Genomic DNA, 27,558 nt, shown 5'->3' with positions numbered 1-27,558 from the left:
AGCCTAAAGAATTAACCCACGTAAATCACAATGCACGATAAATAAGGTGCTCACAACAACAAGACGTTCAAGTGATAGGAAGGGACACTGAAAAATATAGTGTATTAACATGTGTTTCGGATACACAAAAAAAGCTCTCCAAGCAATATTGTTATGATAGATTAGTAAAACAAGACACATCAACATTACACGTAATTTGTGAGGAGCCCAAAAGCCAAACTTTGCTTCAGCTAGGGAGAATTTTTTTAGTGTGCCGAAACACAATTCGGTATATTAAGTGTAATAATATAATTGTTGAAAAGTTTAAAAATAAAATTCCAACCAATTACATTATGCCACTTAATGTACAAGACGGTATTTCCGGTACATTAAAAAATCTCCCTCTAATGGGTTCGAGAAGTCAGCCTAGCGACATTTTTCAGTCGCAACAAATAAAAGAAAGGCTAGAAAGCCCAAACTGTTAGGAAAACTAGGCCCGTTAATACAACAAGCACAAAGCACAAAAAGAACACAAGGGCCCTAAACCGGTGTACAAACCGGCGTTAAGCGACGTCGTTTGGTTTGAACAGGCAAAAGAAATCAGCGCCCCGAACCGTCGCACCAGCAAGCGTTGCAAAAATGGAGGAGGAAAAAGCAGCGGCGTACTACGACGAGCTGACTCGGCGCGGCGAAGGAGCCGCCCGATTCAAACAAGGCCTCGGCTTTTCTTCCGCAAACTCGGATTCCGAAAATACCCCTGTGCGCGGTTCAGCGCTGGCGTATTCCACCTCGTCCTCCTTCCTCAGTAAGTTCGTCAAGGCGTCCAGCCCGAAGAAAGAGTCGGAGCTCCGAAATCAGGCCCAAATCGAGTCCATACAGAACAAGCTCAAGAGGAAGAGGCCCGACGCGGCGGAGGAAAGAGAAGAGAAACAACCGGCTAGGGTTTCGCAGAGAGAGAATAAGCATTCGAGGAAGCGGAGCAGGAGCAGGAGCAGAGAGAGGCATTCGAGGCGGAGAAGTAGGAGCAGAGAGAGAGATATAGAGAAAGAGATAGGGATAGAGAGAAAAGGAAGAGGAGGAGTAGGTCCGGGAGCGATTCCGATGGAGGTAGACGACGGAGAGGGAGGAGCCGGAGTCGGAGTTGGTCGCCTCGGGATCGGAGAAAGGAGCGGCGGAGGAGTCGGAGCTCGTCGCCGAGGGAGAGGGGTTCGGAGAGGACCAAAGGTAAATCGGGGAAGGAGAGGAAAGGCGGCGGTGCTGATTATTCCAAGCTGATTGAGGGCTATGATAAGATGGTATGATTAGTTTGGTGATTGAAATTTGTCAGTAATCAAGCTCAAGTCTAATGGAACACTGATTTCTTAAGATGTATACTAATTTACTTGTGAAATTCTTGATAAGATTGCTAATTACACGTTATTTTGGATTTCGATTCTCTAGAACGATTAACAAGCTGTTCTTTTGATATGATCAGTCAGCGGCCGAGAGAGTGAGGGCGAAGATGAAGCTTCAACTGGCCGAAACTTGTGAGCTATCTGATGTTATAGTGCATTATAATCGTGTGTTATTGTTAATTAATCTCTAAGATATGGGTTTGCTTGGAGCTGTGCATTATAACATTGTGTGTTTTTAAATGCAGCTGAGAAGGATACGGCGAAAGGGATGGGCTCAGGTTGGGAAAGATTCGAGTTCAACAAAGATGCACCACTTGATGATGAAGAAGTTGAAGGTTAAACGTCTATAACCACCACTGTATTTTATAAAGTGAAGATTGAATTTGTCGCTTTGCATTACTTCTGTTTTCTCAATCAGTTGGACAATCGTCTTTATGTTCATATTTTGGTGAGAAAACCTGGAAATGTTTGCAGCCATAAATGCCGCTACATCTTCTAACTCGGCTGTACTTGTAACAAGAGATTATCGTTTCAGGCTAACACTCCGATTGCTCTATAGCCTTACGAAGTAATTTAGTTTTTTATGTATGGCATGGTAATTATTATCCAAGATCAGAAATCTAGAGCATTGGATCAATCAGTCATCATAGGTTAGATTCAGAAAGAAAGTTGTGATTATGTTGCTCATCGTTGACATGAGAATTAATAATCCTGCCACACTGATTTATGTAGCTTTTAAGTTGTAATTGGCATATATCTTGGCCGTCTGATTAGAACAAAGTGAGCTGATTGTGCATGATTACCTTTTTGTGTAGCTGCTGATGATGATGCAGTACTAGTTAAGCACATTGGCCAAAGCTTCCGGTTTTCTGCAGTTGAGGTATGTCTATCTGCGATCTTCCCGCTATTTACGCATTTGAGTTCCAGTTTTGGCTTGTTAAAGATGACGAAAGTTCCGTGGTTTCTGACGTTACTCATTCGACTGTCACCGCGTGGTTTCTGACGTTACTCATTCGACTGTCACCGTGTAGACAAAAAGGGAGGAGCAGCTCAGATCTGCTCATGATGAGGCTATGTTTGGTGCATCAGATGATCGACCGACCATTGTGATGGATAGTGAAATTGAGGAAGAGAACGACACAAAGGATAGCAAAGAAAGTGAGCCTACAACTACAGTCCTCTTGAGTGATACGGTAAGTTGAAGATTGCTTGTTGCTAAGCGACATTTTGCTGTGGGTTATTTTTCGGACTGTACATTATATCTGAAACGATGCTGCCATTTCTGTAGGTACTTGCAAAGAAACAAGGTTCCTGGCGTGATCGTATACGTGACAAAAGGAATTAACATGATCTGAAGCCGTAGACAAGTTGAGGGTCTGGAATGGTGACCGAAGGGGGAGACATGTATTTCGGCATGGAACATTCTAATACTACCACTTGGGTTTTGATATGAAGTTACATGATGGAGTTGACATTGACAATGAAGAAGCTTCTGCATTGAAGTTAGAGGCCGTAGGAACTTCCATTGTCGAATCATTTATCCTGAATCATCCCTCTGTTCGAAAACAGCATTTCTGGAGTGTGTCCCCAAGCTCACGCTCCTTGATGAAAAGAGTTCGAGCATGTTGCGCTGTATTTTGGCCTAGGAAAACAGCGGCAGTGTAGTCGTATGAGTAGGCCACTAGTTGTACTTGTATTGTACGTGTGTTCGCATATAATGTTTTAACATGTTCTAATACAAAATTTGATTGCGAGTTTAGAGATGTGTCTGTTGAAGAGCTGAGTTCTCATCCGGCATTAGCTGCTAAACGAGATCAAAATCTTAATCACGATTATCCACGTAATAATCGTGATTGTGCTATAAAAGGTACACGTTAATTCAACTATCCTAGTTTGGTATCAAAAGAAAAATCCACTTGTACAAGTGGTAATATGGACTTATTCAAGTCAAGTAAACTTGATTAGTTTCGCTTTGTGAATGAGAAAAACTTGGAATTCAACCATACAAGTGATAATATAGACTTATTCAAGCGAAGTAAACTTGATTAGTTTTGCCTTGTGAACGAGAAAAACTTGGAATCCAACTATACAAGTGATAATATGGACTTATTCAAGCCAAGTAAACCTGATTAGTTCCACCTTGTGAACAAGAAAAACTTGGAATCCAACTATACAAGTGATAATATGGACTTATTCAAGTCAAGTAAACTTGATTAGCTAGGCCTTGTGAACAAGAAAAACTTGATGCAATTGTGCAATGATATGAACAACCTTAAAGCGGATTCTTTAATTTCTTCTTTATGTTCAATTAATTAAGGGTTGTGTTATCCACCCCACTCATTTTTACATCTCATACACCCCTGTTAATTTTTGTCTATTGATCTTTTCGAATTCATTCGATTCGACGGCTGAAAATTAAAATGGTGTGTGAAAGAAGAATGGGAGCGCAACCACTAATTAAAAACTAACAGCATCAAAAACCAACAAGTCGTTGTAGTATAGTGGTAAGTATTCCCGCCTGTCACGCGGGTGACCCGGGTTCGATCCCCGGCAACGGCGCCTATTTTTTTTCTCTTTTTTCATACGTATTTTAAGTCAGACCTTGGGGAGCTCAATCAAATTACGTGTCGCAATCTTATTTGCTGAACGGGAACTGCAAGCGGGGCACCCCAGTCCCGAGACAGCCAATCAAAATCGAGCCCTTCCAATTAGAACTTATATAAACGAGGGATAAAAGTGGCGGCTCATCTTCGCTCCTTCCTTCGTTCCTATTTTCGCATTCTCAAGCCCTCATCGCATCTTTCTCTCCGGGAATCTCCGTACGGTACGTTTCGATCAATGGCTGCGAATCGCTGGCTGAGGCCCGAGGTGAGCGCAGATCTACCTCCGATACTTGATCTTTTCCTTTCGTTTTTGGGTCAGATCGGCTTTGATTCTGTTGGTTGGGCATTTAATCCGGCGTCGTATTGTATGTATGTGTGTGTAGGTTTATCCACTGTTCGCTGCCACAGGGGTCGCCGTAGGGATCTGCGGGTTGAGTCTTTTCCGCCATATCACCATCAACCCTGAAGTCAGGTATCTCTCTCTCCTCGCTTTCTCTCTCTAAATTTGGACTGCAAAGCTTAGTGCTTTAGAATTAGGTTGTTGCTAATCTGTGTGTTCTATTTCTAATCCGTTTATAACTTATCGAATTGGAGGAATATTTCAAGACGAAAAAACCATAATTTTATTATCAAAGATTTGGGTTTAATTTAACCATAGAGGCCAACTAATGTTTTTTCAACCAAAATAAACCCATTTTGTGATGGATGTCTGGACGAAGAAAAAAAAAAAAGGAAATTTGTTCGTTCCCGCAAAATTGTAGGATCAGAAAGGTTACGTTTCCTTCATTTATAATATTTTCTAATCCCCTCTAAATGATGAATTTTGAACCTCTCCCGAACATTTGGCAATCTCAGATGTGTCGATATCAATGGTGACTCATTATTTCGATAAATCATTTCTTCGGACAAAAGAAGATTATATAAACACTTACTCGAAATATCAATTATCAAATTCCATTGTGGAGGACACAATTTTTTCTGAAAAATTCGCCATGATATATCCAATCCATGCATAATATCATGAAAAATTGATACAAATTTTTGGCTGCTACCTTCTAATGCATTTTGAATTTTATGAGATATCCAATGCAATCCTTCTTACCAAATGAGCCCTTAAAGTGTTTGTATACAACATGATTAGTTTGGAGTTAAAGCTCTTAAAATCCTTCAAGCTAGTGCACTTGGTAAATGTGAAGAACAACTCATGCATATGTGTGGTATTTTCATCTTGCTCGGTTGGTTCCCTTCACTCTTACAAGTTGAAAGAATTATGAATTGGATGTGGAAATAAAGGGATGTAGTATCATCCTTCTGTTTTGCAATTATCCTGGACGTCATACCGAGCGTAGTTACGTTCAATGGCGTAGCCAAAAATTATTTGGTGGGTGGGCTAAGCTAAAATTATTACTACGAAATCAAGTTTTTAATCCTATGTTGCCTACATAAAGTTATATAAGAGTAAAAATTTGAATGTAGTAATTTGAAGCAAGAATTTTATGCTATGTTTTCTAGGTTTCTAGCCTTCAAAGCTTTCAAGTGAATAAAATAAGGAACCATTTGTGATATGGAAGTTTTAATTTATTACTATTAAATATAATATTGGTTAAAGTGATGAGTTTATTTAACATCTATGAGCTCTTATTATTCTTAAAAATAGGCTTACTAATAAAAAATTTCATTTCTTATGTGAAATATGACAATTAAAAATCATAAACTAACCTAAAAATTAATATTTTTAAGCTTGAAGAACCAAACTCTCCCTATGCTATAGCCTAGGGGAGCCTTGTACTTGGCTCCGCCCTTGGTTACTGTTCTAGAATTCATACAGCCGACCCCACTTAGTAGATAAGACTTTGTTGTGGTTGTTGTTGTTGTTGTTTGTTGTAGTGTATAGTGATACCATTTCTTTTTTCTTTCTAAATCAGAGTGACCAAGGAGAACAGAGCTGCTGGAGTATTGGACAATCACGCCGAGGGAGAAAAGTACAAAGAGCATTTCCTGAGGAAATTCGTCCGCAACAAGGCGCCGGAAATTATGCCAGGCATCAACGCTTTCTTCACGGACCCGAGCAAGAACTGAACTGATTCGAGTACCGGTTAAGCGCTGAAAATGCCAGAGATTGAGACTACAATTGCTGTTAGTCATTTGAAATAATCTGAGTGTATGACAATGTGCACTTAAATTTGGTTTTCTTTGTGATGATTAACTGTCTTTCGAGCATCGGATAAGCTGGATGTTGCCTTCTGTATACCAATTGGTTGGATGATTTATATTGTTTTAGCATTGGCAAATTTTTATACGATTGTTTCGTGAGACAACATACGAAAAAATATATCAAGTAATCGTATATCCGACAGAAGTTTTACTGAATCAAGAGAAAATTACTCCGTATGTTGATCTGTTTTCGCACATCAAAGCCTGCTTTGTGCCTAGTTCAACAATACACAGATAGGCAACCCAGTGCGGAAAAATAAAGAACGAACGGAAGATTAAGGAAACACTCTAGAAACTAAAGCAATACATTAACAAATTGAGTTTTTCTACAGAAATATAACTAATTAACATTAATAACACAAGAACACGCTCTCAAATGTGACCGATCCACTTCAAGCTTCTCGCAAGATGTTGTGCTGAATCTGATAGAGAAGGGTATCTGCCTTATACATCACGACTAAATTACTGGAGGAAAGTGCTCAACATCCATTGAAGGACCACCGGCTTGTTCTATTCTCATTCCTCGAAGTAAGCTTTTTGCTGTTTCCTTTTCCTGCAGTGAAGCACAAAGAATTAAGTTACTTTCTGTTGATTCGAAACGTTTGCATATAATCCATTAGATTTCAATGTCACGTCTACGTAAGCATATATAGAGAAAGAGAAGTTGCAACTCACCGGGCCAGTATAATCTAGAAGACGGGTACAATAGATCTCTGATTCTTCAAATCTTTTCTGCTGCCTATAGTATTGAGCAAGATATAGCAAGGTTTCTACCATATTTGGTCCTTCCCTGTCTTCGGCTTCCATCCTCTCCAAATCCTTCTTGTAGTAATAAGCCGCCTCTTCAGAACGTCCAAGTTCAGAATTTAGCTTTGCTAATTGGTGCAGGGCAATCGCTTCCCTGTCATTACAATTAACTGCCCTTTTGTAACACTTCATCGATTCCTCAGTCATGTGGAGCTGTTCAGTTTCATAACACTTGGCCATAGCAATCCACAACCGAGAATCATTTGGCTGCAAGAATACTGATTTCTTGAAGTAATACAGAGCATACAAGGGCATACTCATCATCTCATAAGCTTGTCCTAATCCATACCAAGCTCGATAATCACATGGATTTATATCTACAGCATGGCGATATGCCTCAATAGCAGCTGGGGTGTTTTTCATCTCAACATATTCATGACCCATAAGGGTCCAAGCAGACAAATAATTTCTGTTCAATTTGAGTGCCCTCCTAAAGTACACAACCGCCTTCTCATGCTGCCCTTTTAAGCTGTAGTAATTTCCGATAATACAACAAGATTCAGGTCTATATTTATCAGTGATAAATACTCTATGGGCAAGATAACTTAGTGCAGAGTAGCACTCCTTTGCATATAACACATTGGAATACATGTCCATGTCTTCCACTCGGTAAGGGTCATTCCTGAGAAGTTCTTCAAAAATTGCTTCAACTTGTTCAAATTCCCGGAGATTGTATTGTGCCTTTGCAATTTGAGCCTGAATGTAATTACTGAAAACAAAAGTGCCCTTAAGATATTCATACTTTTTTAAGGATTCACTGTGCTTCCTCAGTTCTTGATAAGCACTTGCGAGAAAGAAGTCCTTCATCCAATGGTTATTGAGCTTAAGGCTGTTCAAGACGTCAACTGTAGTGCATAACGACTGCAGCTCCGACCAGGCACTCCAGTTCCAAGGGTAGCTATTGACAGACTCTACAAGAACTGTAAGAGCAAGACTCTTGCTGCCTTTGTCTTTGAGCACAAGACCATACAAGTAGAGTCCAAAAGGATCAATAGTCCCATTCTTGCGAAGGTTTGATAACTCCCTCTCGAGAGAAACCAGTTCACCATTTACAACATCGCTCTTTCCTAGCGGCCCCTCAAGTTCTATCATTTCTTCCTCTTTCCGCTTTTCTCCAGCCTTCATCATGCAATAAAAAACAAGGAAAAATATACAATCATAAATCTCAATGAACTAAGTAGGTTCATAAAAATCAAAGATTTCTGAACAAAAGAGAAGCTTGTACTACTGCTATATGTAGCATTAAACTGACATAGATTTCTTAAAGCACCGATCAACCAAAATGTAAAATCTCAATAGATTCCTAAATCCACTTGGAGTTGTCTTTCACCCATTTTGTTGTATGTTTAATCCTATTTACCACATTGGATTCCTATATCTCATTATATTTCAACTAGTTCATTCATACTACATACATGTTGACTAATTTGGCTTCAAACTGAATGTTTCTGGTACTCGAGTCTTGAGCCCGTTCTATAGAAAAACTTGTTTTCTCGCATTTACGTCTCAAGCTTGTTTTTTGCAGAAAGCCCTGTGTGGCTTTCAAGTGGCACGTCAGTCTTGTTTATGGGATGTTCTCAGCCTAATTTTTTCTTTGGCTTTATGGATACACTTCTCCGAGAGTGTTCTTTGGTTATTGTGGATGCTGCACAGCTTATTTGATGTGCAGAAACAAGAACAAAATTTCTCGTTTCTCATTTGATTTTGTGCGCAAGTGAGTGAGCTTGGGTGTAATTGGGTCATAGGATTCTCAAGTGATAAACACTCGTGAGTGCTCGCTTGGAAGACTCGGTCCTCCAAACTGGACGTAGGCTTGTTAACCCTAGAGTAGTATCATTTAATGGTGCTCTTGGTTAGATTAGCTATACACTATGCATCCTCAACAATTTCAAACTTGTGAAGATTCAAATTTATGGGCGAAACACACCGAAAAATCAAAAGACTAAAACTTTGATTTGCAGAGACTGAAAGAAGAGAGAAAGTTACAAACCAGATATAGAGCATAGGAGCGTAAGAAGACCGACTTCTTTCCATTCTGATCTCGAAGCACATGGGCAGCTCTTCTGTACTCCCTGCAGTCAAAATACGACTTAGCAAGGAGGTAGAAATCGCCGTCCACAATGTCGTCTTCCTCCATCACCGGAGTGGACACATACGACAAGCCGGAAGCCGGCGTCGAAGTGATGTCGTTGGTGCGGAACCTGCGCCGGATGCTGGAGCTCCCGCGCTGGAATCTCGTGTTCGCAGGCGTAAACTTTACCGGGTCCTGGTCGATGATGCCCGACGAGCTGCTCCGCCGCCCTGCAAATTGAAACGACGACACATCATTTGAATGTAAAGAATTGAAATTTGAATTGAGGATTTAGGGTTTTAGGGTTTTGGGAGGTACCATTTGGAAGCGGCGTAGAGGCAGCGATCGCTCAGCTGTCGAATCGCAGTCCGAAGCTCGATTCTGTAGTTCTCTTTCGAACTCATCGAATCGATTGACTCGGTCACTCACTGGCTCAGCCAATTCTGCAACTGTTTACCGGGGAATATAACGACCGCCGTGAGTGACGGTTGCTACTGGCTGCCGAGCCGCCCCGCGCTCTCTGTTTTCAGATTTTTCAAAAACAGGAATCGAAATGTTTTGGGTTCTGGGAGGGCTTAGTATTTTAACTTGGATGGGCTGGGCTGGTATTTTTTATTCTTGATTTTACGTTACTACGATGGACCACATCAACACAAAACATATTCTTTACGAAATTACGATGGATAGACTACATTGATTTGCAGCGCACATATTCAGGGATTAAATTGATCATTTTTCAATTTCAAAGGCCCATGAGGCTCACATATTCAGAAACTATATTGATCGTTTTTCAATTTCGAAAACCATCTTGATGGAGTGAGTCAATTTCAAAGATTATTTGTGATGAAAACCCCAAATTTATTAACTAAGTTACTACTTTCATTGGATGGTTCATTTTGTTCTAGTAGCATGGCAAATTTAACTTTCTTACTCCATTGTTACCTTCCACGTAAATGCGAAATAAGCATTTATGGTTGGGCTGAATCTTAACAGAGTGGGTTAATTTCAAAGGCCATCTTAATAGGGTGGGTCAATTTCAAAGATTATTTATGATGAAAACCCTAAATTTATTAACTAAGTTACCACTTTCATCAGATATAGTTAATTTTGTTCTATTAGCATAGAAAATTTGAAATTGTTACTTCATTGCTACCTCCGTCGGAAATGCGCAGTAAGCATTTACAGTGTCTTTTAAGGTGGGAAAATTATTGCAAATATGTAGGTTGGTAAGAGTTTGGCAGGTCACATAATTGGATTGAATGACTCTCACATATGAGAACAACTTGCATAGAACGAGTACATCATGTGGCATTCTAATCGAATAACACAATATAATATGAAGAGAAACTTATAGTAGCGATGAACTCGTTCATGCAAGTTCTAACGCTTAATCAACCAATATAAAAGCAAACATTGAAGTTCAAATAAGATTAAGTTATTACCAAATAAAACGAAAATCCCAACAAGAAAAAACAGAAACGAAATGTGACATAGTTCTTGACCAACAGACAAAAGAGAAATGTAAAATACTTCAGAAGTCTTGAATCGAACTTTTAATCTCGAGGAAGAGATATAACACCTTTATAGAATTCTTCCTGCAGAATCATCTCTTCCTTGTTCTCTTCCAACTGCGTTGTGATCCTCTTCCTCAAAATACGATTTTCGTCTTGCAGCTTTTCGATCTTGCCACGAAGTATTGCATTAGTTGCCTCAGCATCTTTCCTGAGCCTCATTTCTTTCGGGAGCTTGTCCTTCAGCCGAATAACCTCTTCGCTGTCCAGGCTCATCTGCCTTGTCGGCTGCAAGACCATCTCCTGGTAAGATTTTATATCGAATTTCACCCTCCCTTTATCATCGCAGTGATGGTTGAAAGAATCCAAGTCTCGCTTGGTTGGCAAGAAACCATAGAGCTGTCGGATAAGACCTGGACGAAACAAGGCAGGATTGCGCTCCCAAGCATCCCTACCAAATCCTTGTTCTGCAAAATGCCTGTGCAGCCGCTCCTGCCTCAAAATGTCCCATCGCTGAGGCCTCAAAAATCAACAAGCTCATCCCACAATGTCCCTGAGGACCATACGAGTGTCGAGCCTTACTAGCATGATAATCATCAAACAAATCAAGAAGCTCCTCGGTCCCCATTCCAATCCACTTGTCAAATTCATCTGTTCAAGTTTTGTGTTCATGATAAGCACCATCGGAGGCCAGATAACTTTGCGATTCTTTTCCTCATCTTTCAGAGCTGCCCATCTGCCGAATACTTGGCCCACAGGTGTGACAGAGGCTCCCTTCAGCTGCAACTCCGCATCTATAAGTTTTGCAAGCTCTCGATGGAGCTTCACCCGCTTTGCCCCTTTAGTTTCTGCATGCCTTTTGAGGGGCTGCAGGCCATCGTACCAATCAATTGCTCCGGGACCCTTTTTGCAGGCAGGGCAGTGCCATCGCCTGGCAGGATCAGCAACCTCATCCACACTTAAACGATCAAACTCATCGAAGAATTGTTTGAACCAGTTACTCTTCTTTCGAGTTTCATGACTCTTTTCACTAGAGTCAGAGTCAAACTCATCACTGAAGAGATCCTCATCTGAGTCACCAAGATCACTCAGAGGATCAGAGTTGTCCTCGTCACCATAATCTTCGGCAACAGCAACAGGAGGAGCCACATTCTTATCTTTCTTGTCAGCTCTGGATTGCCAATTCCATCCTTGGTCCAGCGGAGGGGGAATCACATTTTTCGGGGCCACAGAGTTATCTCCGAAACCACCAGTGCTGTTATACTGATTCCTTGCATTTCTTCCTCCAGCAGGTTTTTGAGAAGGAGCAGCTTGTGAACCACCAGCACCGCTACGCATGCCTGTGATTGGAACACCTTGGGGTGGTGGTCCCCAAGGCTTGTAACTAGAATTTTGAGGACCAAATCTGCCACCACCTCTGTTCTTCGTTTTCTTGCCAATTACCTCCCATTCTCCATTGTCCTGTGCCGACTCCAGGCTAATGTTTGCTACATTCTGACTCAATTGCTTTCCTTTTAGATTTCCGCCGCCTCTTCTTGAACTCATGTTGGACAGCAATCCTCTTCCTCGACAAAGCCGGAAACCTAACCTTCAATAGAGGCACCTGATGTTAGTGCAAATACCTACAACACAATCAAAGCAAATGATCTAAATAGCCTAATGGTAGAAAAGTAACTTTAGTCCTTACAAAGTCAGTTGAGACTTGAGAGTTCATATCGAAACTTCATCGGCATCCAACTGTGTTATGTTTTAAAAGCCTTTCATTTCACTCTCAATTCTCTCAATTTCAATGACCAAACACATATGTAGGCCTGCACATAAGCACCCTTAAACCCCGGCAAAATCTCGGCTGTAACCGGGGTACATCCCTCAGGCAGAGGTGAAACCAGAAATTTAATGAAGAGAGGCACCTTATAAAATTCAAAGCTCCGTTTTTTGCATATCAATGCTAATCCGTATTAACAAAATATATGCGCCTTAATAAGGTTATACTCGAGAGAAAGTTTGCAACTATGTTAACAAGATTACTATCATCATTTCTCTAATAAAACAAAGGTGGGAGGGGCATGCGCCACCGCGGGGCCTGTGCTCCCTCCCCGTCCTTGTCTCTACGTCACGTGATGAGAGATAAAACAGGGGCATACACGCCGGGTTACGCATACAATCTCTCGGAAAAACATGCATCATAAATCACAAATTTACACACAGCTAGAGAGAAAAGCTGTGAAGTTTTGTAGGAAATCGGAATGCAAACCCACAGAAACTCACATTCTTCATGAACTTCTGTAAAAACTCAGTTCACGAATCAAAATGACAAAAATTCTGTAAACCCATCAAAATCCAATTAATAAAATTAATGAAAACAAAAAAATCCAAATGAGAAAATCTCTTCCTAACCCTGCAATTTTTAATCCTACGAACAGAATTTTTTTGATTACATAATGCCACGAACTCATGCAACAAAATTCATAAAAAATTAAGAAATTAATAAATAATAAACAAGAAATGTACCTGAAGCCAAATGAGACGATGAAGACGACGTTGGAGGAGCTCAGCAGGCGTGGTTTTTGTTGCGAGATGGACTCCCAACAGTCCACCCACTACCTCCTGGGACGAGAGTGATGGGAAGAGTCTGTTGTGTTTATATAATGTTTGGAATATTAATTCACTAGGGTGCTCACTCTTTTGCGTGACTATCTCTCTCCTCACTCGACATACTCTTATTTCTAGTAAGTATTTCTCGAAACTTTCGAGAAAAGTGTGTCTCAACTACTTTTTTTAATATACTATGCCACGTCAAATAACCACGTAGTAAGGACCAATGACACAAAGCACGTCGTATTAATTGCCAACGTGATAAAGTGTCATGATGCCAAGTCATCTTTGATTGGCATAACTAACAGATAATTTCTATTCGGACCTCGAGAAATAGCCCGCTTCGTGTGTTGCGAATCTAGTGTGTAACGTAAGATTGACCACGTGACTAGGACCAATAACATAGTGCCACGTCGATTGACAATTGGCTACGCTCCCTTGTAGGTAGATTTATTTCCTAATTTAGAGTGAGAGATTATATTCACATCCCAAATTATTTCTCACACCTTTTTAATTTTTTAATATTTTTCTATAAGTGTTAGTGGTGTGTCAAAAAATATTAAAAAAATTAAAATGATACGAAATAAATAATTTGATATGTGTGAATATAATCTTTCATTAAAGAAAGTGGTTTAGCTTATGTGCAACCGCGACAAGTTGTAGACTAATTACATAATGTCAGAGCTACATTGTGCCCAAACATGGCACGTGGTCCACCTTATTCTTTTTCGTTCAAGCAATAAGATAATCTATACTAAATTTATTCAAAGAATATAAAAGAGGAATTAAATACAGGACACTCGGGTACAATGACAAAGTCCCAAATCACTTATTCATCCAACAAGCTTTTGCTCTTTTGCCATTCTAACCAGTAACCATCTTCTAATCAGTGTTGGTTCTTTTTCATCCAGTCAAGATTTTGTTCTTTAATGCCCTTTAATCCGTTATATAGAAAAAGCAACCAAAACATGTACAAACAATTTCTGATTAATTGTTAACCTTTATTCCCTATTTTTAATTCAAATTCTTAGGCGTTCCAGCATATGTGGCTCACATTTTTATTAAAGAGATGATACAAATATGGTAAGAAAAATATGGTAAGTGTAATATTTTTGGATAAAAACTTTCAGGCTTTCTATCTAGTAGAATTGATACAATGCAAGTTTGAGATTTATATATTTTCTTTTTCTACTATTTGATTTCTTGTATATTTTCTTTCATCTCGGTCGGAGACCCGTATTTAATCCAATAAGAAATGAAATTATTTCAATATCATTAATTCAATATAGATCGCATAACGTATATATTACACTATAATACATATTTATTATACTTATATATGCCTATATTCTTATGATCTAGATTTGCGCTTTTATCTTTCATGTTGTTCTTATTCTTAGACGACTTGAAGGTAAATTAAACTACAATTGCCCCGACCACAATTACACTACAAAGACTAGAAACATGAGAAGAGATCCTCATTTGATTTATTCCACCAAGTCCACCGTATCAAGTGATCTGGACCTTTGAAATTTCATCCAAAGGCTAAAAATTATTATAGTTTTTAAAGGAGCAAAACAGGTGAACCGTTGGATGAAATTTAAAATATCTGAATCACTTGATCCGGTGACCTTAATGAAAGAGATCCGGAGAGGTTATTCTCATAAAGTCATAAACACGATTTGATTTTGACCAATGCCTTTACAATTAACCTGGGACAGGTTGGGCTCATATAGTGAAAAAGACAAATGCCAAGCCCAATTAAATTGAGCCCGCGAAACATGTTTGGCTGCCGAGAAAATAACGACGGAAAATTACCCACCCAACATCTCCAACTCCAACCCCAGAAAAATGCTCACTTTGCAACTCAAAACTGCCGCACAGAAAAACCCAAAACCCAGTTTTGCAATTCTGCGTCGGAGCCTCACCACCTCACCGTCACATCCCTCTCAAGACTCTCACTTGGCGAACCTGATTCTCAAATCCGACCCGCAAACCCTAACCCAGATTCTTCACAGCCCCGAAATTGACTGGTCTTCGGATTTGGTCGACAAAACCCTGAAGAGGCTCTGGAATCATGGACCCAAAGCCCTCCAATTCTTCAAAGTCCTCGACCACCATCCGAACTACAGGCACTCTTGCTCCTCCTTCGACCACGCCGTCGACATTGCCGGCCGCCTGCGCGACTACAAGTCCCTCTGGACCCTCGTGGCCCGAATGCGGTCCCGTAGGCTCGGTCCCGGGCCGAGGACTTTCGCTATCATCACGGAGAGGTATGTGGCTGCTGGTAAGCCTGATAGAGCCGTTAAGGTGTTCCTGTCAATGCATGAACATGGTTGCTCTCAGGATTTGAATTCGTTTAATACAATTCTTGACGTGCTTTGTAAAGCTAAGCGTGTTGAAAAGGCGTATAATTTGTTTAAGGTGTTTAGGGGCAGGTTTAAGGCTGATTGTGTTAGTTACAATATAATTGCGAACGGGTGGTGTTTAATTAAGCGAACCCCGAAAGCTCTGGAGCTTTTGGGGGAGATGGTGGAGAGGGGGTTAGACCCAAGTTTAACGACGTTTAACATAATGCTTAAAGGGTATTTCAGAGCTGGTCAGATTAAGGAAGCTTGGGAGTTCTTTTTGCAGATGAAGAAGAGGAAGTGTGAGATTGATGTTGTTACTTACACTACTTTGGTTCATGGGTTTGGTGTTGTCGGGGAGATTAGAAAGCTCGAAAGGTTTTTGATGAGATGATTGGGGAAGGCGTGCTTCCTTCGGTGGCAACTTACAATGCTTTGATTCAGGTTTTGTGTAAGAAAGATAGTGTGGAAAATGCTGTTGTGGTTTTTGAGGAAATGGTGAGCAAGGGTTATGTGCCTAACTGTGACGACTTATAATGTATTGATTAGAGGATTGTGTCACGCGGGAAACATGGATAGGGCGCTGGAGTTTTTGGACAGAATGAAGGATGATGAGTGTGAGCCAAATGTTCAGACATATAATGTGGTGATTCGGTACTTTTGTGATGCCTGGAGAGATTGAAAAGGCGTTTAATGTGTTTGAGAAGATGGGTCGTGGTGATTGCTTGCCTAATCTGGACACGTACAATGTTTTGATTAGTGCCATGTTTGTGAGGAAGAAACCTGAAGACCTGTTGGTGGCAGGGAAGTTGTTGATTGAGATGGTTGATAGAGGATTTTTGCCACGAAGGTTCACCTTCAATCGCGTTCTGGATGGGCTTTTGTTAACGGGTAATCAAGGCTTTGCAAAAGAGATTTTAAGATTGCAGAGCAAATGTGGCCGTCTTCCCGGTCAAGTAAAATTGTGAGCCATGTTGGAATACAGATTGGCCCATGAACCATGTAGATTTGAGACTCCATTCCAATCTTAACCCCAGCTACTACTGCTCCAAGGGGTTTCTGTTCCTGTGGAAGTTTCAACAAGATGTTCTCGTATCGCCCGGTGTTGGAAGTCTACAGTTTGGAGGATCAGATCAGGTGGGCATTTTGGTGAAATACGATTGAAAGAGAGATTTTTTTGGGCACCCGACTTGAGGCTTTCACTGCTTTTGCAAGCGGTCAAAAAAACAGGACTGGCCCAAGAACGACCCTCTCAGCATTTTAGTTGGAAATGAAATATCACGGAAAGAAGAACGAGAAATAAACTTGAGCGCATATCTTCTGTTTTCAAATTCGTACTTCCATATAACCAGTGTTTAAAAAATCGATATAGGTGGGAATATCGATATGCAGTTTTATGAAAATATCAATATAGATTGCGGCAATTTACAATGGGCTGGATATATCGTCTCATTCAGATTTAGTTGAAATTAAAGAAAAAATTCCTTAAAAAAATGAAATTTGCAAGGGGTTATGGTAAATTTTTTTTGGTGAATCAGAAATTATCATTGATTGTCTTATATTTCGTCGATATCAGTTGAATTTTGCATTTCGTCCTTTTTATATATCAATCCTTAATTTTTTAGATATTTTGATGGAAATATCGACAATTTCATGAATATTTTAAACACTGCATACAACGAGTTTATTTCAATGCCACACAAAATATATAAGCGAACCAACTGCTAGTTTAATGGTATCTTCCCTTCCGTTGTTGAAGTAAGCTAAATTCGAATCCCCCTCGTATCTACAAAAACGAAATTTGAATTAGGATAAGAATTATGGAGAGGAAAAATAAATGTTTAAGCAAATTTGGCCGAGATTTGGGACCTAAATTGGGCAAATTAGCAACCCAGTCCAAATATGAGGACGTAAAAATGAACAAAAAAAGGGAGGTAAAAGACGGTAAATTTGGCTCCATTTACAAAAAAACAAAAAACCCGAAACCATAAGATTTCCCGCTCATTCAAACATTTGAAAACAGTCGCCCTCTCTCTCTCTCTCCTCTCTCTTTCTCTCTCCTCCCCACTCATTTTTTAAACTATTTGTTCCGCAGACAGCTACGCTCCACCGCTTCGGCGCTCCCTCCCGCTGCCGCCCTTCGGATCCCCAAACGCTCGCAAATATTTCAAATTTGTAAACCCCACCCCGCCTTTTACTCCTCAAACCCCCCTTTTTCCCCTCTTTCTTAACGGTCCTTTCTCTCTCTTTCTCTCTATATCTCTCCCTCCTTCCCCCCTCTCTGTCTCTAGTCTTTCAGTACCTTCGCTTCCCTCCATTTTCTCTCCCTCAACCATGGCGGCTCCTCCACCCCCACCGCCAGCCCCAGCGCAATCCTCCGCCCCGGCCCCAACAGGTCCTTCCGCCAGAAACCACGGCTACAGCAGAAAGCAGAAGTCTCTCGGCCTATTGTGCTCCAAGTACTTTCTCCCTCTCTCTGTCTGCAATTTCTTGATTCTCTGATTCTCTCTCTCTCTCTCTAATTCTTCCTTTCTTTCAAATCGTGCAGTTTCCTCGGCCTCTACAACCGCGACGGCGTGACTTCAATCGGCCTCGACGACGCCGCTTCACGATTAGGTCTCCATCTTTCCCCGATCTCCGATTCCTTTGCACTTTCTTGTATTCATTTCGTTGGATCTAATGGTTTCTAGACTTGCAGGTGTAGAGAGGCGGCGGATCTACGATATTGTCAACGTCTTGGAGAGCGTTGGGGTCAGTTTCTCTTTTTCCTTTCTGGGTATTTTTCCTTCGATTTGTTTCGATTTTTCGAGTATTGATTTATTTATTTGGGTGGATTTTAATTTCCAGGTTCTTGCTCGAAAGGCGAAGAACCAGTATTCTTGGAAAGGATTTAAGGCGATTCCTAGTGCCCTACAAGAGCTAAGGGTATTTATCTCTCACAATTCATCATTAAGATTCAGATCTGACCCAATTCTCTCTTTAATTTTGGTGCTTTTTTCTTGCATTTGGTACTGATTTGGTGTTTTATTGTGCAATAGGAAGAGGGTCTGAGAGAGAATATTTGTAACTTTGACGGCAACGAAGATCCAAAGGCAAGTCCTTTGGGGGTTTTCTTTATTGGGCTGTCCATCTGTTCAAAATAAGGTCTTTGAATACAAAAATTTTATAAGTTTCATTATTTTCCGCAGGGTTTGCAAATTTCAGATGATGAGGATGATGTAGAAAGATGTGGGAGTCAGCAGACTGAGAACTCGAACACTAATCTTAATCTTAAACCTATGAACCCAAAATCAGGTAAGCTTTGTTTTCGGTGTTTTTGATCTTGTTCGGTGCTTTGGGCTAAATTATAGGTGGTATTCAAATTTACTATGAATGATATTTTTGGTGATGTCCTAAAGATTGTTTCTTTTATATTTCTTGTTAAGCAGATAATAGAAGGGAAAAGTCGCTGGCGCTTCTTACGCAGAATTTTGTGAAGCTCTTTGTGTGCTCAACTGTGAGTGAAATAATGGATTGTTACTTGCTCATTCTATAAAACTGTGATTTGGGTTTTATGTAATTTTGGGCTATTATTGATTTTACTGCATCAACTTGTAGGTTGAAATGATCTCCCTTGACGAAGCTGCTAAATTACTGCTTGGTGATGCACACAATGCATCAGTGATGAGAAGTAAGAAATTTATACTTGGTTTTCTTTATTCCTGATCATATGTTAAAAGGAGCAGAAACTCTTGACTAACTTTTGTTCAAAACTTGATGAAGCAGCAAAAGTAAGGCGGATTTATGATATTGCGAATGTTTTGTCGTCCATGAACCTCATTGAGAAGGTAAAAACACTAATTTGAATCATCAGTAGAAGGAAGAAATGAAACTTTCAAATTCAGAATCCAACTTCCATTAACTTAAACGCTTATTATTTGGCCAAGTTTAATGTTTTGCTTCTTGTGCAAAAATGTGCAGACCCACACGTCGGATACAAGGAAGCCTGCGTTTAAGTGGTTGGGATTGAGAGGAAAGGAGGAGGTTCCTCAGGAGACTAAGAAGAGAGCCTTTGGTACAGATATAACTAACGCCAGTTCTAAGAGGGGAAAGGTGGACTCTTCTGTTGGTGGGAAGTTGGATGGGCAAAAGCAGAAGGGCCTAGTAGGTGAGGCTGATAGGAGCAATTTGGAAGACTCAAAAGATGGTTCAAAGAGCTATCAGTTCGGTCCTTTTGCTCCTGTCACTATAGCCAGAGCTGGGACTGGCAGCACAAGGAAGGTTCATGATTGGGAGAAACTGACCTCTACGTATCGTCCTCAATATCAAAACCAAGGTATCGTCTTATGATTCCTCATGCTTTATATTAAAGAATTTGATTATGTATAGTAAATATAGCTGTTCTTATCATTTATCGGTAGCTGTCAGTGATCCATTTCTATGGGTTTGAATTCACATCAGGACACTGACTAATCGATAAGGAACTTCATAAGTTTTTAAACCTACAGATGATTGATGGACCCACTGTTTCTCTTGAATGATCAATGACCATCATCAGCCTAGGCGAACTTGTCTGTAGGACCAGATGAAAATAGTGGGAGAAAGAGAAGAGAGGTGGATAGAGAAAGAAACATGACAGGAGATTCACTAGGTGTGGGAAGAGCAGAACAAGGGGGTGGAAGCTAGGAAAACGTCTTATAGCAGAAATCCAAATAAAATTTTACTGAACCATATGTTTTGCTTCATGTTGCAGCTCTGAAGGATCTGTTTTCTCATTATACGGAAGCATGGAAGACATGGTACTCCGAAGTTGCTGGGAAGAATCCAATCCGAATTTCTTGATGCTTCTCCGTTTTGACATGCGCCAATTGACTTAAGGAAATCACTTCAATTCAACTCGTTCTTGACCCGGCAGAGAAGGGATGGCCCCTAGTTGGATGCATTTCTCTCTATGCACCATGTGCTATCCTCAGGAATACTACACTTAACCGTCCTATCTTGACATTCTCAGAATTCTTTTATTGATTTCCTTTTGAATCGATGACTAGTTAGAGATGTGCTGCGTATGTTTGTGCACCTTCTAGCAAAAATGGGTTGTGAATGGTGTAAGTTCATGTTGGGAATTGGAAAGTTGGGCCAATTTTACATGACAGATTCTTGTGTGCTCAAGTTGGATGAAACTTGCAATGCAAGTCATACAAAATGTTTGATGAACAAAGCATTAACTCATGAAAACCTCCACATATCTTCTCTTCTGATCTCTCGTTCTGGATCTCCTAAGAGTATCTTCAAAGAGTTGTTAAAATGTCCAAATCAACATTAACAGTTATAAAAAGTAGCAATAAAATTTTCTAACTAAATCTGACGTGGCATGACATGAAATAGTAGCTTGTACCCTTGCAACGTCAAATATTTTTCGTTCATTATTAAACACTTTCCCATGTCACCTATCCACCTTTCAAAGCAAACTGAAAAAGACAAAAAAAAAAAAAAGAAAAAAAATTCTTCTTCATCATTTTTAATTCCTTTCACTTGGAATTCCAAAGCCTTCAAACTTCTTCGTCGTCTTCTCTTTGCATCTCCGCTCGATCACTTACAGTGTTGGCCTGTCAAGCTCGTCTCCACCGTCAAGATGGGATTTGGGGGCCTCTGAAGAGGTGGGGTTAGGTTTGGAATATCGGGAAGGGTTGGGGTTTGGGTCAACAAGGAAGAAGAAGTGGAAGGGGCTGGGATTTCTCTTCGATCTTGATCCACACAACCACAAATGTTTAATTTCTGCAACACAAGATTGAAACAAGAAGGAATTGTGATTCAGGGTTTCACAATTGTAAAGGTTGATTTTGATAAATAGGAAAAAAATGAATGCCAAATGATTCATTATTTATTTATATTTTTTGTTGAAATTGTAGAAGTTATTGTATTTGTAAAATATAAATATAAAATAAAATTTATAAAAAAAAAATAATGTAATAAAATAATAATTCAATTTGACATATCTGATAAAAATTAAAATTGTCATATAAACTCTTAAATTTAAATTTTATATTTAAAATTTAACATTTCCTGTAGATGCTTTAATGCGCTACTTAGCCTCCGCGCTACTCTCCTTTCCACATGAAAACGAACAGCCCTCCTAACCCGAACCCTCGTCAAAAGAGTCCGACTCCGACCTTCGCCTTGAAGCTCAGAGGCACGTAGGCTAGGATGAAGAGCTGCTTGGTCGTTTCGTCCGATTGAACCACAATTCTCAGGCAACGAAACGGCACCGTTTCCCGTCTGCTCGGGCCAATGGGTCTAGGCAGTGACGGATCCAAGAAATAATATTAGAGGGTCAGTAAAAATGGCACGCGCAGTGCGCAACTTTTTTTTAATCAGAAATAGCATGCATATCGCCATTTCATCGAGTTTTGGTAGGCCTAAAGTCATTTGAAAAGACATATTGCACACCTATTAATGTATGCAAGGGGTAGCACCTAAAGTATCCATGGACATTCATCGAATCTTAGTAGGCCTGAAGTTAGTTGGAGGGCATGTATGAAGCCAACTCTAATCTTCAAAAGGGTAGCATCCATGGACATTCAACGAAATTCAGAGGATCAACACCTAAGGTATCCATAGACGTTCACCGAAGTTCGGAGAGCCAGCTGACCCCCCTTGCCCCTCAATGCATCCGCCACTGGGTCCAGGCGCCGTGACTCCGATGTAGCAGACTCACTACTTGATTGACGAAATGTCACCGTTTTGAGTCGTCGGACAACAAAAACATACATTTCATCTTTTTATTTAAGAAAAATGTATATAATTTATTTTTTATTAGCAAACAGCAAGACGTTAATTTACAAAAAAGGAAATTTGAACAACAGAAATGACATAGAAGAGCAGCAATCACAGAATGATTTCTTCCTGAACGCTGACGTTGAGCGTCTTATGGGGCAGGACAATGCTGTTTATAACCACCACTTCATCTTCAACTGTCACTGCTTCACCTGAATTGTCAACAAAACCGGGCATTCAGATGGCGCGTTTTGCAAATCGATGCTAATTTTATCAGAACAAGAGGATTGAGTGAAAACGAAAGGATTTATGTACCAAGGATCGTAATCCCGAGCTTTGAATTGTAATCCCCAGTAGCCTGAAACCGTAGTGCCGAACTTAGAAAGTCAATCACTCAATTGCAACAAAGCTTTAAATAAATAAGGAAAGTTGAAGTTCTGTTATTAAGCACGGGTTGGTAGAAAGTTTATGAACTTGCCTGGACGCGAGACCATCTCCCGATTGAAGATTTCCATCCAACAATTGAATGAATAACAACTGCGTTTTCCTGAAATAAAACATCGTAGATATGTCAACGTGAGGTGATGTCTTGGATGCAGTCCGTAGCCTATGCTTTGTGTTATGTACCTTAATTTCGACATTGTCAAGGATGATACAACTTATGAGCCTCGCACCAGGTCCTATGCGAGCATTTGCAGATATTGAGACATTGGGACCGATCTGTACGAGCAGATAGCAGGAGATTTAAGAGATGCATTACTAATGCCAACGCTAAATGATCTGGAAAGCGATAATACATCAGAGTTACGACAACCAGTATGAGAGAAAATGTACCTTAGCACTTGGATGTACTTTTGCTGATGGATGAACATAAACATCACCGGTAATACTGGCACTCTTTGTACCATCTCCACTCACCAAGAGATGTGGATTGGTGAATCGAAATTGTGCAAGATACAAACCAGAACACTTTAGCGACATTCTGCAAGTATCAACACAAAATATTTTCAACATGACCCAGATTGATGGGACAAGTTTATAGCAAGACAACACCTCAGACGCAAATCTTACCCAGGAGTTTTGATCTGTTCCCAGAAGTCCAAGGTTTCATATGTGTATAACTGCTTCTTCCCTGCAAGAGGTGATAGGATATCTTGATCCAGCCTTACAAAATGTGTGGGAGCGTTCCTGTGAAATGAACTCTCTATTAGCGTTACTTTTCTATTTTAGTCAATTCAATTCGTCTGTTGCTTTTAATTCGCTAAAACAATGTTGTCTTTATATGGTAGAAGAGAAACCTTGTTGCTGAATGAAGGGATTCGAAGCTGGAGAGTCGTCTTAAATCAGCTGCAAATAACAGAAAACAGTCAGATTTCAGCATGATGAATACCAATGTTATCAAGAAGTGAAAATAAATCTTAGTAGAAGCAATCAATGTATCCAAAAATTTCCTACAGACGAAAAATTGAAACAGATACCAAGTTCTTGTTGAAAGCTAAATTTTCATATCACTAAAATTAAAGCACATTAAGAGCACAGGACAGCCTATTCATGGATAATGTATCACTACCTCTGTCCTTCCACTGAGTGGAAACACCTTCGACTGGCGTTAAAAATGTCTGGCGTAAATATGTAGACACCGCAATTTATCCTGTCGCTGACCTGAATAAAATAAGAATATAAGAAAGGTAAGAAGAGAGAAATAATTCTCCATTGAAGCACCAAAAGCTTAAAATTCCGATCTCAAACGTACAAATGTCTCAGGCTTCTCGGTGTAATGCAACAGTTCATTGGTGACCGGATCAGCTACCAGTTCCCCAAACTGACTGGCTGATTCAGCGGAAACCTGTACACAGAAGAAGAAAACTTAGACATGGAGAACAATAGATACATGATAATCAATAAGATTAAGAGATAATATTACAAGACTTTGCTAATGCATTTATCGACTAACCTTGATCACAAGAATTGTTCCCATCCCACCATATTTTTTGTGAGCCTCTGCAGATAAACATGGCAAAAACCAGAGATTAAGCTTTCGACCATCCCCTATAAATCAACAATGAACAACCTGGAAATATCAAACGATACTCCCAGCAACTCATGAAACAGTTACCGAGCATTTCTGGAAGCGGAAAACTGCAGCAAACATCACAATTCAACAGGACAATGTGCGACTGCAGACAAATATAAGAACCAAAATCAGCCTTTTGCCTGAGAATTAGCACATGTATGCATGGACACAACGTATTTAGCAAAGGACCTAAACAAACAAACAAACAAAAACCATATAAAAACTTATCAATTGATTACGAAGAGGTAGGTAAAAGACTAACCGGGTTGTCTTCCATGATCCGATCTCTGAAATTATAAAGTCCACCAGCTGATCCATGAGGCTTGTCTTCCCTCATGTATCTAATCGCCACATAAACGCAATGAACAATCAATAGATTAAACATCAAATCCAGTTCAATATTTTCAAGATCTAACCAGTAGCTACTAACTGGAAAACAAAAGCAGAAGCTCACACCTAACAGGGACTTTAAGCTCATTGGAGATTGAGGACACATATAACGCAAATTCACGCTCCTCGTAGAAACCAATGAGGAAAATTTGAGTGAGGTTCGGAATCTGTAATCCAGAAAGAAAGTGAATTCAACTAGTATGCACACTATTAAGCCAGAAATGACAGATTTATGTAATACCCTTTTACAAGCGGAAATCGGATGATGAACCATTGGTTGTCCTGCTAATGGAAAAAGCGGCTTCGGAATATTCAGTGACAGTGGCCGGAATCTAGTTCCTGTAGAAATTGAAACTCCGATACATTAACAAATGCTTTCCAAATTCAATGATTGTAAGAGAAATGCCATGATTCCCAATTCATGATTGCACAACTGAATTTAAATTTCTCAAAAATGCACAAAGCATTGAACTTTGGCAGTGAAAATTCAATCAAGCATCAACATAATTGTAAGAAACTGTGAAATGGGGTCTCATTGTTCGATCCAAAGATCATCACAGTAACTTGTTGATTACCTTTAGTGGGCCCACCCACCATGATCACAGCAACCACCTTCTCGTCCGAGCTCCCCATATCTTATGCAGAAACCCAGATCCCCAGAGCCGACGGAGACAGCGGTGGTTCTGCTAGACAGCCGGAAACTTGAAGAAAATGAATGGAGTGGTAGTAAAAAAGGAGCCCGAAGGCATAATTTATACGAAAGCCAATGGTTGGAGGTTGAAGAGGGAACAAGGAAGCTTCACCAATGGACAAAAATCTGTACTTTTTCACAGCTCAGAGAGAAAGAGTAAAAAAGGGTCGGTAAAATTCAGAACGTGTGGTTTCGTGCAGACAGAGCGCCAGAGGAAGTTTCCCTCTGTTTTTATCCACGGCCTTTTGGGATGGATCAGGGGGAAAGGGCGGCGGGTGGGACCGGTGGAGTGCGACCGGACCCGGTGAGGTTGGGGAAAATTTTTTCATTATGATGGGAATATAGGTGGTACAATACGTATTTTAATAAAAATGGTGGAATTTTTTATTTTTTAATTTATTAACTTTTTAGCATATATATCTCACAATTTGTATAATGACATGTGATATATCACCCCATATACTAGGCACATTGAAAAATCTCTCGATGGTGAGAGGCTCTTATTCTAGTTGTTGTGGACGTGGACACCTCACTCGCTCCATAAAAGCTGGGTGGATAAATGATGGAAAGATCTCATTCGGATCTCTTCGAACAAGATCACCGAATCAAGTGATCTGACATTTCAAATTTCATTCAATGGTACACCTGTTTTAACTTCTTAAAACTTGTAATAAATTTTTACTGTTTAATAAAATTTGAACGGCCCAGATCACTTGATCCAATGATAATGAGATAAACACTTTCCTAAATGGATTACCTCTCCATTCTGTTTTGGGGCCCAACAATACATACTCTTTGGGTTTTCATTGTAGTAGCAAAAATGCAGGATATCAACTCTATTGACAATATATCGATACTTGATCGATGATATATCGAGACTATCTTGCTATAATTATAGTGGGATATTGTATGACGATGTTATTTCCTATGACTTTGTAATATGAGCAACACTGGTTTGTTTGTTAAGTAATTTTTTAAATATTTGAAAGTGTTTTTAGGGAAGATATTTTTAATCAAATTCTTAAAAAAATGCAAGTTAATTCTGAAAAAGCACTTGAAGTGCATAATTGGTGCTTCTTCAAGAAGCACTTCAAGTATTTTTAGAACCCAAAAACATTTTGCTCAAAAAACTCTTTTAGTGATTTAAAAGTAGTTCTCAAACAAACTCTACAATCTAATAGTATTTTTCTTAATTTGGCGATATCAAATCATAACCACAAACTCATTGCGTTAAAGGTGCATATAAAAATTGGTTGATGAATTGCCCTTGGCCATTAAGTCAGCCTTTATTTTTCTTTAAGCACTGAATTCAGTGAATTGGCCCTTTGATTTTATTGAGATTTGCCACCAAGAAAGTAGAGGTTATCATTTGATTTTTAAGAAGTTGGCTTCAAGACTAAGAAGGGGAAAGGGCGATACTTCACCTAGATGTTCAAACTTTGAGAAAGATTGAAGCTTTGCCCTCCAACCATGTGACATTAACTCCCAAACTTAGTGGTCACTCTCTTGTGGAACAAGCCACCATCGAAAAAGCCATCACAATTTATAGATCAACACTATGATGACTGGTGTCTGGGTTAACCCAACAGGATCCTCTTAGGATCCTTTTGGTGAGGATTCTGAAAATATGTGAATCATGTTCATTCATCGTATATCGTACGGTCAGTTTTTATTAAGTACTGTTATGTTTATTTTTAAATAAAAACATTTAAAATAATTTATGTCTGCACGATGTATGATGAACGGACACGATTCACAGATCCCCAGGATCCTCACAAAGAAGATCCGAATTTTGGGTTAACAGCCACGGCCCCAAGCTAAATCAACTTTTTTTTTAAAAAGAAAAAAAAATCCGACCAATCGATTAGGATCGCATAACCAACTCCTTGCATTCGAGTTCGTTCCCCCTTTTCATAAATTAGAGTAGTTTAAAATTTCCGTTGCATATTTTAAAAAATTTCAAAAGGAATTTATGGTCCCCCTACTGATAAAATAATAGGAAAACTAATGAAAAAAGTTTGAAAACTTTGAGTTTTAACGATAGGGACAAAATAAAGGGTTAAGTAAATAGTACTAGATTTGACTTTTTATCATAAAAATATGGTTTTTCATTAAAATGAACAGTACC

General features: G+C 39.7%; 4 protein-coding genes, 1 non-coding gene and 3 pseudogenes across 6 annotated transcripts; 5 read left to right on the top strand and 3 right to left on the bottom strand.

Moving 5' to 3' along the window:
• The first annotated feature begins 530 nt into the window (after positions 1-530).
• Positions 531-3,132, top strand: LOC125479869 (splicing regulatory glutamine/lysine-rich protein 1). The gene is made up of 7 exons (XM_048589996.1): positions 531-997; positions 1,087-1,274; positions 1,454-1,505; positions 1,619-1,708; positions 2,189-2,253; positions 2,405-2,566; positions 2,662-3,132. Exons 1-7 carry the CDS (start codon positions 619-621, stop codon positions 2,716-2,718), a joined length of 993 nt encoding a protein of 330 aa, XP_048445953.1. The 5' UTR covers positions 531-618; the 3' UTR covers positions 2,719-3,132.
• Positions 3,133-3,860: 728 nt separating this feature from the next.
• TRNAD-GUC lies at positions 3,861-3,932 on the top strand. The gene has a single exon. It is a non-coding gene; the product is annotated as a tRNA-Asp (tRNA).
• A 148-nt stretch (positions 3,933-4,080) lies between these two features.
• LOC125479690 lies at positions 4,081-6,275 on the top strand. The gene is made up of 3 exons (XM_048589406.1): positions 4,081-4,241; positions 4,360-4,448; positions 5,902-6,275. The coding sequence occupies exons 1-3, from the start codon at positions 4,212-4,214 to the stop codon at positions 6,053-6,055; spliced, it is 273 nt and encodes a 90-aa protein (XP_048445363.1). The 5' UTR covers positions 4,081-4,211; the 3' UTR covers positions 6,056-6,275.
• A 190-nt stretch (positions 6,276-6,465) lies between these two features.
• On the bottom strand, positions 6,466-9,630 carry LOC103935404 (anaphase-promoting complex subunit 8-like). The gene is given in 5 exon segments (XM_048589405.1): positions 6,466-6,743; positions 6,866-8,116; positions 8,988-9,278; positions 9,280-9,298; positions 9,387-9,630. Coding segments are annotated over 5 exon segments (1,743 nt in total). The 5' UTR covers positions 9,473-9,630; the 3' UTR covers positions 6,466-6,647.
• Positions 9,631-10,419: 789 nt separating this feature from the next.
• On the bottom strand, positions 10,420-13,202 carry LOC125479854 (annotated as a pseudogene).
• A 1,724-nt stretch (positions 13,203-14,926) lies between these two features.
• Positions 14,927-16,953, top strand: LOC125479855 (annotated as a pseudogene).
• Positions 16,954-17,575: 622 nt separating this feature from the next.
• On the top strand, positions 17,576-20,653 carry LOC125479856 (E2F transcription factor-like E2FE). Of its 2 annotated transcripts, none has more exons than XM_048589957.1 (11): positions 17,576-17,981; positions 18,071-18,138; positions 18,221-18,273; positions 18,370-18,447; positions 18,561-18,614; positions 18,711-18,816; positions 18,951-19,018; positions 19,120-19,192; positions 19,285-19,349; positions 19,483-19,837; positions 20,255-20,653. In XM_048589957.1, exons 1-11 carry the CDS (start codon positions 17,857-17,859, stop codon positions 20,341-20,343), a joined length of 1,134 nt encoding a protein of 377 aa, XP_048445914.1. In that variant the 5' UTR covers positions 17,576-17,856; the 3' UTR covers positions 20,344-20,653. The 2 variants fall into 2 exon arrangements, with proteins under 2 accessions (XP_048445914.1, XP_048445915.1); XM_048589958.1 differs by having other exon boundaries at positions 17,578-17,981; positions 19,288-19,349.
• Positions 20,654-22,296: 1,643 nt separating this feature from the next.
• On the bottom strand, positions 22,297-25,578 carry LOC125479876 (annotated as a pseudogene).
• Between the last annotated feature and the right edge of the window lie 1,980 nt (positions 25,579-27,558).

This window comes from the organism of the source record quoted next, unplaced genomic scaffold, assembly GCF_019419815.1.
Source record: "Pyrus x bretschneideri cultivar Hongxiangsu unplaced genomic scaffold, Pyrus_bretschneideri_v1 Contig3, whole genome shotgun sequence".
NCBI classification, from domain to species: Eukaryota; Viridiplantae; Streptophyta; class Magnoliopsida; order Rosales; family Rosaceae; genus Pyrus; species Pyrus x bretschneideri.
Note: the sequence above shows the minus strand (reverse complement) of the source record. Positions and strands in the feature narration are given on the sequence as shown.